Below are 19,548 nucleotides of genomic sequence, written 5' to 3'. Positions count from 1 at the left end.
ATTAGTCAAAATTTTAGGTGGCTCTTTGTAAATTACTCTAACAATAAATATGTTAAAACAATTTAAAAGATAAAAAGAAGCCATAATGTTTATAGTATCCAATTCTTTCCAAATCATACAGATCGATGTCTACACGAGTGCAAGGAGAGCATGCCAAGCCATTTTGACTGACCCGGTCTTGGTACGACCGGGTCAGTAAAATTCAGGCCAGGTTTAGATCCAGTTCTCATCGAACCCAGTCAAAAGTGAGTTACAATTACCCAATTTTTTACCACTAAACATTATAATCTTCCTAAAAAAGGGTAATCAAGTTGGATCGGGCTAAAACACCACCTAAAGCTGAATTAAAAATAACATTACAAAAACTATTTTAAATTATTTTTCATCTTTTAACGGATTCATTAGCCTCTCTTGGGTCAGACTAGACATAACCCAATTATAAGTGTGTACTATTTTGGTTCAGGTCTTGTCAAACCCCAGCCAAGGTAGTTGGTCCAAAATAAATGGGCTGGTAGTCATGATAAATATTTTATTGTTTTTATAAGTTCTTATAAAATTTAAAGGATATTTTATAGAATCTTAAATATGTTTTTACACTTACCATTGTTGTACAAAAAAAAAAATTATAACAAATAATATATTTTAGAAGAATGCCCAAAAAAATTAACTTGCTTAACCTTTTCCCTAATGGCCTTTTACTATGATGACTAAAGGTTATTCTTTTAATGTTTTTTTTTTTAATTCAATTGATAAAAAAAAGCAATAATTTGCCTTAAAATTTTCAGCAACATGTTTTTCACTTTAAACTTGTGGAAATGGGCGCCCTTGGTGGGGTTTAGACCATAAGGGTCTTAATAAACATGTTAAAATACTCATATGGTGTGGCAGATTGAGTCAAAGTTATCCGATTCATTATCCACATGTGTCTAAGTTGTGCGCACAATGTAAAAATCAAACGCCAGATACAAACACCACAACTTCATGTACAGTCTAAACAAATACTTTATGTAGTACAATTGTGACAAAACAGGCAGAACATGTTGTCTTCTGTTGTTTTGTCCAATCTTAGATAAGCAATCAAACACACCCTAATGATCTGTGACATCCAAGCGGGGGCGAGGCAAGGCGGGGCTGGGCCCCGTTTTCCCCACTGCCATCCCTAGCAAAAGCTCCACTCAAAAGCACATCATTTTTTATAAACTTTGCAAATGAAGAAACAAATGAAGCTCCCTTATTTTTAATAAATTCTGGAAAAAGCTTATCTTCAAAAATATGTTTAGAAAAAATTTGTACTAAAAAAATACTTTTGAAAAAAGTCACTTGTGGATCCAATTCATTGGATCTGTAGTTCAGATCAAACTGATTAGGGAATTTGGTCTCACAGTTTCTTGGTCCAGATCCGATTATGTTATATTTGGGTTTGGTTACTCATATCTAGGCCAAAAATAGGCAGTGGGGCCCAACCTGGTGGATCTAGGTATTGCATTTCATCCACAGGGCTGAAACTAGTGAATTTTGGGTTAAACTCAAGCCTAGATCACCTCAAACCGTGTTTTGGGCCTGAGAATTGGTTTCAAACCCGGTTTGGTGGTTGAACAAGTTCATAGAACTGAGTCTCCGCCTTGGACCATTGTGTGGTACTGCACCCACGATAGATAGGGATCTTGTTGCCCTGCATCATTTGGCAGATGACTGTCCAACAGTGACAACCCTCAGTCCACCTGGTAGCCTCCTGTCCATGGGGATGGCTCTTGCTACTAAGCCAAGTTGGGGAGACAAGTAGAGATGTAAACGGGTCAGACTCGGTTTGGATCCAGACATTCTTGAATTCAAATCTACTAGCGTATTGATTAGTAGTATTCAGATTCAGATTCATGATCAAATACTGAATTAAAATCCAATTAGCCAATCAAATATATTTTATATGAAATCAAGTCAGATTATCTGTCATATTTGGATGCAAAATGCATACAGAATCCAAATCTGATTATTAATCGGATTTCTCCTGCTTTACCAAATCGAATTCGGATTCGATTGGATATTTGACCCAAAAGTGATCTTTTGACATCCTACAGGCTACAGCCAACTGAGCCAAGGCATGAAACAGTGAAACTTCACTTTCTGGGTTCGGGTCACGCATCTCAACCCGAACCAAGCATCCCACCGTCGTTAGGTTAACCATTGATTGCGGGAGCCACCGTAAAGTAATGGCAACATTGAAATTTATCATAAATTATCGGGCAATTATGGAACTGCAGCAGCACGGCGTCCCCAAAACAGTTCCCATCTTCATTCCCGAGCGTCCAGATGGAAGGCGGATATTGGGTAGACAGCGGCCTACCGTCGATATCGTGAGATCGGACGGTCAGGAGGGACGCTCGTCCTCTTTCTTAAACGCGGGTTTTGGTGGTTTCTTCCCTCAACGGAAATCACAATCCCTTCTGCAAAACACTTCCTTTTTTCTTTCTTATTCTTCCTTCTGAGGTAAGATTCCCTAGCCCTAATTCCTCCTTTTCACTCTCTGGTTCGTGTCCTTGATCGATCCGTGGATTTAGGGTTTCAATCTATCTTTCTCTCTCTCAAAAGGTGATCTGGTCTTTATTTTTTCTTGCTTTTTCTTACGATTCTGTTTTCTCCTGATGATAATGTATGTTTACGGTGTTTTCTAATGTTGGCAGTTTTTTCTTCTTTATTTTTGGTGTTTTTTTTGGAGGAATTAATTTTTTCAGATCTGTGTGTTTGGTGGTTGTGTAGTGCTGCTTTGAGATTTAGGGTTTTATTTTTTTTCATTATGGGATCATTTTTTTTTTTGCATTTTAGGCTTTCTGGTTTTGATTGTTAGTTTGATGCGGTCGAGTTTTGTTGGTTTTAGGGATTATCGTCTTTGGATTTTGTTGGGGTCGAGTGAGATAATCGGATGGTTAATCTCGCGCCATCACAAGAGGTCTCGGGTTCGAATCACACGGGAAGTTATCTCCCAGCTTGCCTATCAAAAGTAAAAAACAAAACTTTGGATTTTGTTTGACTTGTTTTTCTAGATTTTGATTCCGTTTAGTTATAGGGTTTTCCTTTTTTTTTTTTCAAAAAATCGGGTGTTTGAGCGGTCGTGTAATTTTTTCTGTGTATTTCTTACAGGATCTGTTGGATATTTGTTGCAATTGTAGGTGATTATTTTTTTATAAGTATTTTGTGTCTGTTATTCATCCGCTACGTGACATATACACGGCTAAAAGGACTTGAGTCGCATGATTTCTGTGTAATTTCCATTAAGAATAGCTTACGAATCAGCATAATACAAGAGTACATTAAGGTCTTCTTGGGACATAGTGACCCAATTGACGGTGTTGCTCATCTCTACGTGATGTAAAATCTGATGGTGTTCGTCGTTTAACTTTCGATTTTGCCTCTGCAACTAGCAGGCTGTCGTGTGTCATTATCATTGTGCGTGCAAATTTTGGCATATTTTAGGCTGTTTGTTTTTCGTTCCTTTTCTTTTGTCTGTCCTTTCAAAAGCATTCTGTCTACTGGTTTCTCTTTGTTCGTGATTCTGGTTGTAAATTCTTTTTTTTATTAGTTTAAGATGTTTCAGTGGCTAAAAACCGAGTGTTTGTTAAATGTTGGTACGTGCTGTTTTTCTAAATTTTTGTGCTTGTGCAGGGTTAGTTACTAACTGGAAATTTTGTTTTCTGCAACTATGTGTTTGATCATGAATTCAGATCTGATAACTCACAATGGCAGAGGCAAAGCCTGGTATGAGGAAACCTGTTTTCACCAAGGTTGAACAGCTTAGGCCTGGGACTAGTGGGCACACACTCACAGGGAAAGTTGTAAGCTCCAAAATGGTGTTGCAAAAGGGGCGTCCTGATGGGCAGCATGCTCGCCAGATGCGTATTGCTGAATGCTTAGTTGGAGATGAGACTGGAATGATTGTCTTCACTGCCAGGAATGAGCAAGGTACATGATCTTCATTGACAGTTGTGCATACCTGAATAAGGGTCTGTATGTTTCCAAATTCCTTGTTCTGATTATCATTGTCCTACATGATCTTTGTCTGATAGATTTGGTCACATGTTTTCTTTGCCCGTTTATCACACTCTCGTGAGATGTTTTTTTGTTATCTCTGATTGTCTGGTGGAAAACATACTGATATTTTGCATTTAAGAGAATGCATCAGTGTCCTGTAGTTTTTGCCTTTTAGGTTTTATTTTTGTTGATATTTGTGCTTTGAGATTTTCATTTTCAAATATAAGATTCTCTCTGCTGTATGCGCTTCATCTGTATCAACCACCTTTTCCTTTTTTTTTTGTGAACTCGCAAACTTTTTTCCCAAATGAGAACATGTAGAATTCCAACAAATAAGTTCATACATGTCAAAAAAGGTGTAAATTTTGTTAAATGTATATACATGCTTCTGCAAGATTCCTGCATTTTCTCGCTTTCTATCCTCCTCATTGAATTGCAGTATTGCTAATATATGTGATAAAATACACCCTGCAAACTGGAAAGAAGGACGTATCACATCATGTTGTAACATAATTGTATGACACATGCTATTAATTTTGGTTGATGTATGATTTTCTCGCTTTCTATCCTCAATAAATTGCAGTGTTGCTAATATATGTGATAAAATACACCCTGCAAACTGGAAAGAATGATGTATCACATCATGTTGTAACATAATTGTATGACACATGCTATATTATTAATTTTGGCTGATGTATGATACATGTCATGATTTTCTACTTCTGTAAATGTTATGTGTTTGATTTTCACCTACATTATCTTAGAGGAGTGTCCAAACCAGAGTTACCAGAAGCGCCTAGGAGTAAGGGGAAGCGCGCTTCCCCGATACGTGCTTCGGAATTTTCTTCTAAGTGGTCCCACGCTTCCCCGCTTCCTAAATTTTTGAAAGTGCCTCGCTTCCTGCTCCCGCTTCCCGCTCCCGCTTCCTCGACTGGTAACTCTGGTCCAAACATCTTGACACTTTTCAATTTATTTGTGTTTTATGAAGGATTCTTCTCAGAAGTGCCTAAAACTCCAAGATATTGTAATAAGAAAATTTTGCAACTCAAAATGTCACATCTTGCTCTTTGATATTCTCATGATATTTTCTTAATAATCATTTTGCAATTTTTATTTTTTGAATAAAATTTCCAAGTTCTTCTTGAAAAATTATTTTGCAATATTTTCATGAAAAGTCCCAAGTTTTTATTCAAAAACCATTTTGCATTTTTTTTAAAAATTTCCATTTTTCTGAGAAATAATAGTTATCTTTAAATTCTTCTGATGTGTCCTTTGTGCGTGCGTGAATATTTTCAATCAGTCATCTCCTTGCTATGTTACAAATATTTTAAGACCCGGTAAATGGAACGAGCAATATGTCCTGTGCCATTGGATAATTTCTATCATTTGCATTCTACTTTTGTGTTATAGCTTCTTCTTTTTTTAAATTATAGTGAGCTGATGTTTTCATCTGCAACCATAAATGCAAACTGATGTTTGTGAATAAGGTAGTTTAACATTGCATTTTTTATTGTTTTAGTCTTCAGCCTTTATTTTGTAAAACATCTGAAGATCCTAAGGTTATTTTAGTGTTTTTGAAGCTTATGTATTGTTTGAGTCTTGACTTTCCTTGCCATATTTTGCTTTTAAGTTATTGCATGTTAACCTTTCTTTTATTTCTGTTTTTCTTCATTCAAATGAACTCTGTAGTATGGGAATTTTATTGTGTCTTCATCTTCACTATAATCTTAGCGTTATCTAACTTATATCTTTGCATTGGCTTTGGATTGTATATTACTTTTGTTGTGTTCTTTACTGCTCTGTGTAGCCATGGTTGATACATGAGGCCATTATAGCTACAAGAGCAACATCTTAGTCTGTTATTGATAACAAAATCCTAGTTTAGTTGAGCTTGCAGAAATTACTGTATGTTGGGATAGTAGTACGTGTTTTACAAAGATGTGCGCCTCTAGAATGTATACATTAGAGGTATTGTTGTGAATCAATTTAAGTATATGAATTCCTGTTTATGGATTTGCATTGCTGCAAATATTTGCAACAAACTATCTGAAGCTTCTGTTACAACTTATTATCTCACTTTTCTGGGCTTGGTCCTGCATTCCTAGGGTTCTGCTTCCCTTGGACATGATGTTTCACACTCTCTATTATAGTTTATGCCAATTCTGTGTGATATTTCCCAATTCATGCTGTTCATCCATAAATGCTAACTTGTAAAGTCATTACTACTATTTTAAAATTTGTTATGGGTGAGCTCTTCTCGTTGATTACTGGATTTGCTTCATCCATGGGAATTATGGTATCTTTTTAGTTTGATTTCAAATGTTGAAGTCACAACGAGAAATTTTATAGCCCTTTTCTCTTTTGGTTTTTTTGGTAGACCCAATGTGTGAGCATGTGTTAGTACTTGGTACTTGTTCCTGAAATCTGACATGCATGTGCATGTGTACTTGGATTGTATAGTGCACTTGATTGGCTTAAAGTAAACCCTCTCAAATGTCACTTAGATTGGGGCCAAAATGTTCCATATTGCTACTTCAAGTTGGGGGCTTAGCATGTTCTTATTATCTGGTTTAGCCTGTGGCTAAAATCTGAACCTGATTTGGTTTGCTCTATGTTTAAAAACTGCACTTGATTCCTGTTGGACAGATGAACCTGATTTGGTTTGTCCTGTAGTTAAAAACTGGACCTAATTCTTGTTGGACAGCTGATTGATCTTAGTCTCACTCCAATATATGGCTTACCAATGCCAATGTTTCATAAGCTTCTTGTGTTCTTTTTTCCCTGTCACAGCTGGTCTATCCTGGGTTTTAACCACAAACCTTACTGTCAAGTAAATCCTGCATATTCTGATAGGTTCATCTGTTTTGTATTGGAACCATATGAAACAACGTTCAAAGTTAAGGCAGCTAGTCGATTGATGCCTCTTTATGTGATGCTTGTGTCCTCTTGTTGTTATCCTCTTCGGATCAGGTCTGGGGTGGTTGGTAGCATAATGCATCTTTAGAATTGGGAATCTCTGAGAAGCTCATTTCTCAAATTTGGGGAAGGCATGATGCCTTGTTCTTGGAACTGTGAATATTTTTAATGTAATTACCTAGACACCAGTATCAACTATGGTGTGTGCATGTATGACACCGACACTTATATGGCAGGCACATAAACAAATTCTAATTTTTTGATTGGGCACTTAGACACTTTTGATTAGTGGGTATCCGATGCTTGCTTTTTGGTGAATGCTGCTTTGACTCTTCCTTTTGCATATTGGATTTCAATGTGCTTTTTGTGATTTTGTTTCTTTTCTAAGTGTTGGACAGGGTAAAAGTAGATTACAAAGGTCTGGGGTGGTGGGAAGCATAATGCATCTTTAGAATTGGGAATCTCTGAGAAGCTCATTTCTCAAATTTGGGGAAGGCATGATGCCTTGTGCTTGGAACTGTGAATATTTTTAATGTAATTACCTAGACACCAGTATCAACTATGGTGTGTGCATGTATGACACCGGCACTTATATGGCAGGCACATAAACAAATTCTAATTTTTTGATTGGGCACTTAGACACTTTTGATTAGTGGGTATCCGATGCTTGCTTTTTGTTGAATGCTGCTTTGACTCTTCCTTTTGCATATTGGATTTCAACGTGCTTTTTGTGATTTTGTTTCTTTTCTAAGTGTTAGAGAGGGTAAAGTAGATTACAAATGTAGTTGGTGCTGCCTTGCTATAGAATTTGGGTGCTAGGTTTCTATTTTATATCTTGTGGTGGGGTGGGAAGGGCCGCAGGGGGTTGTTATATATATTTGAGTTCTTGCAAAATTGCTATTTTGGAATATGTTTAAATAAAACAACTTCCCCCAAGATTTTTCGCCTTTGCTACTTGTGTATGACTTTGAAACATAGTTATAAAAAACACGCCTCAATGCGCAAATAGCAAGCCTCGCCTTGAGGCGAGGCCCTCTGCTCCTCAAGGCACAGGTAAATAGCGCAACAAAGAAAAAAAGAAAAAAAAAGAAAGAAAAGAAAGAAAGAAAGAAATGGAAGGAAAAAAAGAAAGAAAAGGAAAGAAAAGAAAGAAAGAAAGAAAGAAAGAAAGGAAGAACGGAAGAAAGAAAGAAAAAAAAGAGAGAGATAGAGAGACAGAAAAAGAAAGAAAGAAAACTATTTATATTTGCAATTTTCTGTAGAAGAAGAAAAAATGTTAATTTTGTTATTTATTTGTAAAGCGTTTCTATTATTTATGTGTATTTTTAGATATTTTTAAAGGTTTTTTTAAAGTTAAAGAAAAAATTCTGAGGCTTACGCCTCGCTTCAGTTTTTGGTGGATCACTACACTATGCCACAATGCTTTTCACAACATTGCTCTGAAAGCATGTATGATGCATTTATTTTTGGAATCTTAGTGTATAATACACATTCATGGTTGCATGCATGATGTAATGCATGAAAAAACATACTGAAGATACACATATATCTATTAAAAAACCCTGAATTTGCCATCTTTTATTTTATTTTAAATTTATTTTCCTTTTAAAGGTCAGTAGCATGTCTCGATGAATCCTTCACTACCTTAATGTGTGGTTTCCTAGAAATTGCATTTGCACATTTTCATATGTAGTTAACGCCGCAATCATGCTTGAGTATATATCCCTGTGATATGGGGAGCTGCAAATATCCCTCTTGTAGAAGCTGCTTTTTATAATTTTTCATTTTTTGGATATTTGCAATCTTTTATCTTTTGGATAATTTTCAAAATTGGCATATATCTTTTCAGCATAATTTAAAAATGCATCTATGTTTTTTATTTTTTTCAGAAAAACTCCTCACTTTTCTTGCTATGATTGATAAATAAAAAACCAAATACAGTTTTGGCACTAAATTTAAAGTGAAATCTCAAATATGACCTTTAAAATTCATGTCACTTTTCCTTTAATCTTCTCCTATAAAGTTTGAACTTTCTTGCTATAAGTTGAAACAATTTATTGTGGCATCAGGACGATTCATTTTCAGGATGAATAAAAAACATTAAAATAAAGGAAAATATCAAATCAATACCCATCTAATTCACAAGCCTACCAAACCTTTGTCGTGATATAACACCAAGAGTATATTCTAATTGTTGGAGGGTAGAATGACAATATCTTCATATGAATCCAAGATGGGTTAGTAGTAATTGCAGCTAATTTTAAAGAATTTTATTTTTGGTCTACATAAACAAATTATAGGCGCCTTTTTGAGAATTTCCAAATGTTGGTAGAATTTTTGGATTATGTCAAAAATACTATGGCTTAGCTGAAATCATAGTCACCTGTATCAGTCTTGTTAACTTGTCGCCAAGGGGTTTTCCCAGAGAGATTCAAAAGTTAGTTTTTCTTGGAAAATTCTCGTGAGTTTGAAAAATTGAAAAATATAAATAATAATAAAATTTTTAAAAAAAACCTTGAATTATTTTTCTTGCAAAAAAGATATAAAGAAACAAGTTTTAAAATATAAAAGAAACAAAAAATAGAAAATATAAGCTTCAAATATAAAAAGGTTTTACCCCCAAAATATTGTGATATTATTGTGATACGATATTTTTAAAATATCACAATGTATTGCCGAGAATATCAGCTGACCTTAAATCACTGATACTATTGTGATATTTTCATAATATTGTTGATAATCAGTGGCACTGGCTGAATTTAATAAGTTCTTGGATTTGTTGGCATGTTGCGTATGGAAGGGTGTCTATTGATTGCCTTACCATGTTAATGCCATGCCTGAGTTATGGTGATGGGATCTGCATATTTAAGAATAACTGGCATTAGCTTCTTGAAATCTTGACACACCAAACATGTTCACTTTTTTTGGAAACTTGAACCTCAAAAACCTGTTTGTTAGTGATGTGTTCAGCTGTGCCCGAGTCCAGGTAACATAACCATACCCTGTACATATCCTTTTAAAAACTTGTTTATCTTGTCCTTCATGTTCGTGTTGTACCACGCACCCGCACTGTATGTATGTGACAGCTTATTACTTCTGTTTGATTGGCTGTCCTTCCTTTTTTGATTAGTTGCAATGCTCTTTATGATTTTCCAGTGGATCTGATGAAACCAAACACGACGGTGATCCTGAGAAATGCAAAAATTGATATGTTTAAGGGGTCAATGAGGCTTGCTGTTGATAAATGGGGACGTGTTGAAGTCACTGATCCTGCTGATTTCACAGTTAAAGAAGATAACAATCTGTCTCTGGTTGAGTATGAGCTTGTTAACGTGGTAGAAGAGTGATAATTGACTGCTGCTCCCTGTTAACAGCTGAAGAAGGATGAGGCAAATATGATTTTGTGGTTTTCTGATCGTGGTATGTCTGTTCCTGTTTTCCCGGTCCATGGGTCATCCATGTCTACCAATACCCGTGGCATTGAATGCTTCTGGCTGGATTTGCCTGATGAACTGAGCAGATGATTGCACCAGTATACACCAGTAGTAACTTTGATATAACTCGTATAATCTAAAGCTTTTATTATCAATGGTATCTGAGAACTGCTCTTGATATTTGCATTGTCATATGGATATCTTTACCCTACGCAATGCCGTATCTGATGTTCGCCTCTCAGAATTGTGCGATACATCGTGTTTGTCTTCTTTCAGCACACATCCTGATTTCTCCTTGCACGTACATGATCTTATGCAATGTCTTCCTCATTTTCTCTTCTTTTAACAATTTAACACTTGTTCCTTTTGCGTAACTCTTTTGTTTGCGTTTACAGTTTGTTTGGGCGCTGCATATTGTGGAATATTTTTGTATGCAATTCCTTCAACGCGCCAGCCTAAGGCGTGGAAGAAGAAGAAGAATTAATCTCATATATTTTAGTAAGATTTTTTATATTTTATTGCTTGTTGCTTCGTTAATAGAGTATTTTTTTATTTAAAAAATATTTGAGGCTTACTCTTTATGCCAATCTCATATATTTTATTAAGAATTTGTATTTTTTTATTGTTTGTTGCTTCATTAATAAAGCATTTTTTATTTATTTGTATTTTTAGATATTTTTTTTAAGGTTTTTAAGTTTTCAAAAAAAATTTGTTGAGGCTTACGCTTTATAAGCCTCGCCTCAGTTTTTTTGGTGGAGCCCCTTTTTGCTTTACCTTAATTCATTTTCCTCATTAATCCAGAGTTACCTGACCACAGTGCACGAGATATTTTGAATGCGCATAAATTATATGGCAATCATATAAGATCTATGTTCACGTGTTGAGCTTTCGTGATTTGGAATTTTAAGACTGCTATTCAAACCGGCCGATCAGAAACAGTTTAAAAAATATTCAAGTAACCATGACTATACACCCCCACCAGAGGGTTATGGATTGGGGGGGAGGAGTCTAAGAATCTGAGAAATATGGGTATGGGACTCAGATTTGGGATGAAATATTCCCCTGAAGAATTCTCCAGTTCTGCATTGAACTTTATTCGCCTTTTTTTGTTTTTTTGGAAAGGCAAGCTAAGCTGGGGTTAGGTGGACCCCTACCAGAACAACAGCTGCCTCATGTGACCGTGGGATTCGATCCTGGGCCTTCAGCTTGACACAGGACCCAGCTTACCACATGGGTTACCACCTCGGTGATTACTTTATTTGGCTTTACCAAAGGAAAGGTCCGTATGAAGGGCTTATCAAGGTTCACTTTTTTCTCGCATGTAGCTGGTATGGAATGTTAACCCTTCATACGAAGCGTTGCAATGAGGGTTCCCTCCAATGGGTGCTTGCTGCTCAGAATTGTGGTCATACATCGTTGTTGATTGGGATGGTACAACACTATTAACCTGCCAGGCAATCACTAGTATGTCAAAGTCTCCCTCATTCAAGCCCGGTGCAGCATGCTTTGTGAACCTAAAGCCTTAAATCTTGAGTTGGGGGTGTATGGAATGAGGCTCATGTGCTTGATGTGTACATTTCCATCATCCTCTGGAATCATAAAAGCCAGTCTCTCTGTGCCTAGTATTCTGGCTACCACATTTGAGCTCACTAATAGATTTAGCCTGCTTAGTGGAACTTGCTACCCCATTAGTGATATGGCACAATGCGCGATTGAAAAGCATAAATTCAGACTGCAATCAATGTAAAAATGAAGAAAGCCTTGATGACAAATTACTTGTGTTTTTCTTTCTTGACATATACAAACCGTTGTTTTGCATGATCTTCAGAAATGTGGTATAGTGTTTTCACAGCCACTGTTAGAATACTCTTTGAAATATCATTCTCTTGCAGTTTTGGTTAGAGTGTTGACTCTTCGAGAACATGAAAAGAAGGATAGAGAGACAGATTAGAGGGGGATTTTTTTGGAGTCAGTTGTCTTCCACATAGTTTGCTATTGTTGGCTAACAAAGAATGATAAAAGATGTGTTTTTGTCCTATACAGCTTTGAAAATGAAAAAACAAATAAAGCTATGTCTTCTTCTTCAAAACATCAGTTAAAAAGAGACGTTCTTTTGTGTGAAATATTTAGAACATAAAGAATTATTTTAAAAAAATAGTTATAGAAAAAACTCAATTGTGGATTCAATTCATTGGATTTCTAGTTGGGATCACAATGATTCTTGAATTTTAATCTCATAGTTTCTATGCTTAACTTTTTACTTGATTTGATAAAATTAAAACCAGTGGAATTTATTTTTTTTGAAAGGCAAGCCCCCTACCAGTTACACTATATCATTGGATTTTGAACCTGCAACGTCCCAACACAAGGTGACGTGCACTAGCTGTTCCTACCAGACAAGCAGAGCCCCCGATGGTGAAAAGTTTATGTCTACTGTTTGCTGTTTTTTTTTTTAAACTCATTTTTTTGTCCTGTTTTCTTCCCTCCCTTGAGAATTTGCAAAACCTTTTTAAATCATGTATATAATGTTCCATTTCCTTAAAATCTTGACATCTATGAGCCACATTGGCTACACCAACACGGTTGATTCATTAATATTTGTTACCTTACCTAATGAGTTGTCACAAAGATACAGTTATGACCTGACGTATAAGTTTTTTTTTTTGAAAAATAAGTTCTAATTTTAATGAGTAAAAATAATTTTGATATTTTAATATGTAAAATATATTTCTATTAAAACATTATTAAATATTGAATGATGTTCATATGTGCCAAGGTCGCGTGTCATCGTTGCATAGTGTCTCCCGCTTGTGTCACTCACCAAAACAGTGTCACTGTGACATAGGAAGAAAGAAAGAAAGGCCATGGCCCGTGGGCATCATCTTCATTGCCTTCATTATATATTAGTTATAGTTAGCGATATGAATGGTTCGAATTCGGGTGGGATCTAGGCATTACCAAGTCTGACTTAATTGAGTTTGGCTTAATCGGATTCAGATTCAGATGAAAAAAAAAAGATAAAACCAAACCTTGTTTCCGACTAGCTTAAAATTTGGAATTTACATTTTACATTTAATCGGGTCAGATTTTTAGTTGGTTTTGGATGCAAATCTTAATACCAAACTCAGATCTGATTAATAATTGGATCCAGATTTGGCAAACAAACACGCTTAATGGACTCATAATCTGGTTGGGTATCGGGTTGCACCCGAACCGTTTACATCCCTGATTACAGTGGGCAGGAGGGACCCCAAGAGTTTTAGCAATCGGAGGCCAATCAATGTGTGGTTGGTGACTTTTTTTTCCTTGGACTGTCTGAAAAACAAGTTAAAAATTGATTCCTCCTAATAAAATGCCAAAAGTACTCAAATATAACCTGATGTAGCTAAGTTGCATGTTTTTTTTTTGAAAGAGTAGCTAAGTTGCATGTTTTTTTTTGAAAGAGTAGCTAAGTTGCATGTTAACACCTAATATGATACAGATTTAGAGAGGGGCCAGCCGATGGGATTTCATTTTTTAGGTGAGATCGGGAATACTAGATCTGGATCTGAATTGGATATTGATTTACTTGACTGAGACCAACATATCCATTTCCCAATAAGAAGGCATCACAAAATAAGGCTATGTTTGGGAACCTGTGTTAGAGGGATTTGCAAGGAGTTGGAGGTACAACTACTGGACTTCAAGAGAAATGGATTTCAAAGGAGTTGTGGACTTCTTCTATTATTTGAAAGCACAAATAACTCCATCAAGGATTCAGACTTTCAACTACTCTTGATTCTTCATCATGTTTGAAATATGTAGCATGATATTTGAGTAGAAAAGAATATAGAGAAGTTATATCAGATTTAATTGCGTCATTGACATTTAATTTTTTTTTGACAAACAAGTGACATTTAAATTAAACATAAGTATTAATTAAACCCACTCAAATATCAAGTGTTATAATAAATTAAGTCCAAAAATATGAACATAAAAATAGAAGTCTATTACAATCAAGTATAATATAATCACTTTATTCAAAAGTCTATCATTAAAAATATATATCTAATTTAGTCTTTCTTTATTTCCATTTCTCCAAGGATCCATTCACACTTCATGTCTGTGAGACAAGACAAATACATTCGTCAAGTGCTTCTTCTCAGCAAAAAACTTTATAGCATCATAAAACAATGCCTTCTCAAAACTTAATGCGCATAATTCCTTTGTAAAATTTTTTGGCAGAGTAATTTAACATTATTGGCCATTGTCTCTGACAAACTTTGAATTGCCAAAGATAATGAAGTGAACACATCCTTTAGTTTCTCCTTTATATTAAATTATTTTTATTTCTTATTGTTTTACTTTGAGATATTGGCTAAGAAGATCTAGTAGAACATGAGCTATCCTCAATAGGTGTGGATTATCGTGGATACTTTGGTAATCATGGTCCTCTAAATCTTTAGGCATTTTTGAAATATAATAATCATCATTAGAATTTTGCATGGATGACTGATTTAAATTAGTGAAACGATCACGAAGGGATACAACAACTTGAACATATGCCTGGCCATTTTCTATAATGATGCAAAGTTGTATGTAGTTTGCAATACTCTTGCCACAAAAATATTTCAGTTCAGGTTTAATATTTGCATGCAACAAATATAAATCAAATCATACAATTAAATTGAGAATCTCAATAAAGTAATATCAATATACCTTTATATAATCTTCTTATATTTGAAATGATGTGGTAACACGATTAGAGCCAAACCCACTAATGTTCATTAGTTCTTTAATATGATTATAAGTCTTTCTCAATGTTCACAATTAAGAATTCACATTGTCAGTTGCAACGCCTTCTAATCTGAGTGGCCATTTGATTTTTTATTGACTTTTAAAAACTTTTATCGAGGTTGTGACCTCGCTGAACGACTTCATTGCATAAATCCATCAATAGGTTATATGTATCTTTATGATATTCCCAACGAAATTAAGATTTGACATTTTTCTCATTGTCATCCATATTGAAACTACCTTATACTATTGTTTCCATTTCCTTAAATGCAGGGTTATCCATATTTCTTATACAAAATAAACATCAAATATATATAGTACAATGTTTAACAATGTTGTAAACATGTTAGAAAATGCATTCATCACAAAAAGGTATTAAATAAATATCATAACATATATCATTATTCATGTTAATTACATCATAATATTTAAGATTATGATGAATCACATAATCTGACAACTATTAAAATTCATCTTTCTTCAACTACTAAGATGTACATCATCCCATATCTTTTGTGCAAGTTCATCTCTAAATTTATTTCATTCATCTCTTTCATGTTGTGATCATGATAAACCTCAAATCTCAGTATCAGGATCATCTTTATGTACTTTATTATTGTTTATGTCTTCAACAACATTAGCATTTTGTTCATCAAACATGTCACCTCTCATGCTTCTAATAAAATTGTGCAAGCTAACACAATTTTAGTTTGTGTCTTAATAGAGTATTGATGAACTATTTTTATAAACCTAAATCGCCCCTTTAAGACACCAAACACACGTTTAACAATGTAATGATATTGAGAATGATGATGGTTGAAAATTTCATCCACTTCAATTGCAGGGCCACCAATTCTAAATTCTCTAAAATGATAGTGTGCATCACAAAAAGGGATTAAAAATCCTGAAACATTGGCAAAACCACCATTACGACATAATATTTTCCTATATTTCATATTTCATGCATTAATAAGTTTTAAATATGATGTAAATGCAAATGATATATATATATTGCAATGAATTTTATACTTTCCACGAGGAACTATAAGTTTGTATTCTCTACGAAGAGCATCTTCTAAAACCCTACCACCATAAGGAGAGCCTCCCAAACCAGCTAACACATATTGAAATTTCATGTCAAAAGAAATGACTCCAAGAACATTCTGCGTTATATTATGATTTCGGGCACGCCATGTGTGTTGATGATTATGATGTGGAATGAATGTTGGAATATGTGTTTCATCGATTGCTCGAATGCAATCTTATTTGCATTATACACATAATCAATTTAAAATATAATATATAATTTTGTTTAAATAAATTATATAAAAATATACATAATAACAAAATTTACTTAAATTATGGATGAAATTTTAGATTAGACAAAATTTCAGGTGATATTTCTGAAGTAGTCTATCTTACAAAATCATAATATAATTGTGGTACTATATTTAAAACTCTATAAAAATGACAACTAATTGTTTTTCTAGACATGAAAAAATGTCATCCTATAACACAATTGTGAACATTTTGACGAGAGTGTGTAAGAACATCACTACTTGCTCTCTTCCAACATTACACCATTTGAATCAGATAATATTTTTTCTCGCATAATAGATAACATAAGCGACAAAAACCATCCTTGATCATTCTGAGTTTGCTAATACAAGCTATATCAGTTGCACCAATTATTTCATTAATGTAGTATTGTCTGTATATGTCCTTATTTTGTGCTGGCTCTAAACTTATATATGTGTTAATGACATAATTCATGATAGTATATACAACCATTGTCTGTGCTAATCTTAGCAACTATCAGTGGTCTTTGTCAAAATTTAAGGTGAGGCATCTGTAAATTTGCAAAACATAAAGATAAAGTCAAAATATATTATTAGAAAATAAAAACACAAGTGGATAAATTTTGTATTGAAAGGCTTGTTTGTCCTTCAATATGTTGAAAGTCTAAAATTCTTAGTAGAAAATTAAATGAAAAGTTTGATAATTTTTTTTTTATTGAAAAAACTTGTTGAGTATTGCAAATACATGAACATGTTGTGTGTGTCATGCATGTGGGTAAAGATTAGATTCTCATGCAAGGTGCAATATAACAGGTGGCTGCACAAGTATATGCTTATTTCCACTGTTGGCAAAGAGGAACGCCTGATAAGACTTTGGTGGGTAGCCTATTGCAGCTATATGATGTTTGGTGAACTATTGATTATTTGCTATAATGTGACTTATAGGTGCAATGTGACTTATAGCTACATGTTTTAGTTTTTTTTATTTTCAAATCCAAGATAAACCTACTTTTTTTTGTATTTGGATTCAACTTTACCTCATCGAATTCATTCCAAATCGACCAGAATCCAACCTCTATGCCCTAGTGCACGCGTGCATGTGTTCCCTCACACACACATGAGACAAACTTTAGGACTAATTTGGTTATATGGTTCAAAGTAGAAAAATAGTCTATGAGTTAAGCAAGAGAGTATTAGAAATTTTATATGGCCTTGGATAACTTTTGATAAAATCTTTCGATATTCAAATATGACAGTGATTGTGTTCATGAATTGTTGGTCTGGTATTGGATGCAATTATGTCTTATGTAAGATCTTATCATGGTTTCACTAGTTTTGGTTGCAGCATGAGCTCATCTAGACACTTATATAAGTAGTATTAATTGGAAAAGGAGAAAAAAACTTCAATCTCAGATACACTACATTTGATGTCTCACAAATCATGTGAGAGGTATAAGCCTGAGTAAGTTGGGGCGATGTAGTTTTTCTTTTCTTTTCTATAGTAGAGTATCTTGAAGATGAGACCTTCAAGACATAGACCTACTCACAACGCCAATATGGAAAAATTACTCAAGGATACGTTAGAAACCATGTAACATGTGACACACATGCTTGCTGCAGACTCAAGATTGTTTATTTGCAGGTAGGCAATTTAATATGCATGAGAGTAGGTACCTTATTGAGAGACAATGGTTAATAACCACACTCGTTAGTAACCTTCGAGATAGATTTGGCTACTCGAACTTTGGTCTTAGACAATCAATGTGTCCTATATTGGTATCATACATCTATCTCCTGGGTGAGCTAAGATTTTTTGATGCTCAAATGGTAACTAACATGAGCACGTTATATTAAGGTTAGACCTTTTGTACGCCTTTCAATATGATCTTAGATAGTATTTTAGTAAATATGAATATAATACGTAAAAGTTGTGATTTGCTAAACAAGTTTTTTGTAAATCTTGTTTTTGGGACATGTTTATAATTATTATGTTTGTTAAATTTTATTTTTTGTATTCATAAAATCTCTACAACTTTTAGAGTTCTATTTTAATTAAAAATATTATCTAATGAGTGCTGACCTCATCAATTATGAAAGTGTAGTTGAAGGTTGATATCAACTAAGACACATTTTTTAATGGGAGATTAGAGTCCCCATACTCTATAAATAGAGGGAGTGTTCTGAACTCTTTCCTGTTCCGAGTTTGACCATCCAGATCCTCCTAGCTAGGAATTGTGTAGTAGAAAGAAAGAGAGCTTCTCAAGACTCTTCCAAAGTGAAATGCCCCCTGAGACTCTCACCTATTCTAAGACTCTCTAAGAGAGTGTGACGCCTCCCCAAAATCTCATCTAGAGAGGAATTGTGGATGTATGGTTTATTTAAATCTCTCTTTTTGTTTTATAAATAGGTATGTATAGTTCATTTATTTTTCAATGAGATTGATTGAGTTCAACCTTTAATGCTCCCTGAGGAAAAGATTCTGCTCCCTCAATCGCCCTTCCATCTCCATCCATCGTCGGCTAGTTGAAAACAAATTTCTCCCTTCTAATCATACCTTCACTTTCGTCTCGATCCTCATGCTTGTCAAGTGAGGTCCCATCTCTCCTTGCATTTTCTCCCATGGCCGTGTCCCTACCCTGAGACACGACCATGCCTTCTTTTCCCCTGCACTTTCCCTATGGATGTCCTACCAGGCGACATGCCTGGTGCAATGTGTCTAACTCTGACCTAGACATGTCATAGCATTCTATGCTACTATTGCTGCTGCACCCTCGCTTCTACCACCACACCCCTTGTTAGTGCTGCAGCAACCTTATGACAGCTTCAAAACCAACTGTGCCTTAACCACATATATAGGTCCTGCTCCATCTCGGGCTTGGATATGTGCTTCGCTAGGCTGTACTGATAGAACCGATCTATCTAGGAGTCGAGTTCTATCATTTGATATCAGAGTAGGTCCTCTTCGAACTATGAAAACATCGTTCAACTTCTGCAACAAGGGCCCAAGCCCTTTATGTATCCGCTTGTCCGATTTAGTCGCCATCAAAGGTGATCGTTAGCAACCGTGCTTACCAATGTCCAGATCATCCCTCTGAGCGATC

General features: G+C 34.9%; 1 protein-coding gene across 3 annotated transcripts; it reads left to right on the top strand.

Moving 5' to 3' along the window:
• The first annotated feature begins 2,343 nt into the window (after positions 1–2,343).
• Positions 2,344–10,528, top strand: LOC149843586 (uncharacterized protein At4g28440-like). Of its 3 annotated transcripts, none has more exons than XM_090001869.1 (3): positions 2,344–2,484; positions 3,717–3,954; positions 10,096–10,528. In XM_090001869.1, exons 2-3 carry the CDS (start codon positions 3,732–3,734, stop codon positions 10,284–10,286), a joined length of 414 nt encoding a protein of 137 aa, XP_089857995.1. In that variant the 5' UTR covers positions 2,344–2,484; positions 3,717–3,731; the 3' UTR covers positions 10,287–10,528. The 3 variants fall into 3 exon arrangements, with proteins under 3 accessions (XP_089857995.1, XP_089857996.1, XP_089857997.1); XM_090001870.1 differs by having other exon boundaries at positions 2,446–2,586; XM_090001871.1 differs by lacking the exon at positions 2,344–2,484 and adding an exon at positions 2,886–2,995.
• The last annotated feature ends 9,020 nt before the right edge of the window (positions 10,529–19,548 follow it).

This window comes from Nuphar pumila, chromosome 3 (assembly GCF_984573655.1).
Source record: "Nuphar pumila chromosome 3, dmNupPumi1.hap1.1, whole genome shotgun sequence".
Taxonomy (NCBI): Eukaryota; Viridiplantae; Streptophyta; class Magnoliopsida; order Nymphaeales; family Nymphaeaceae; genus Nuphar; species Nuphar pumila.
This window is presented reverse-complemented; position numbering and strand designations above follow the sequence as displayed.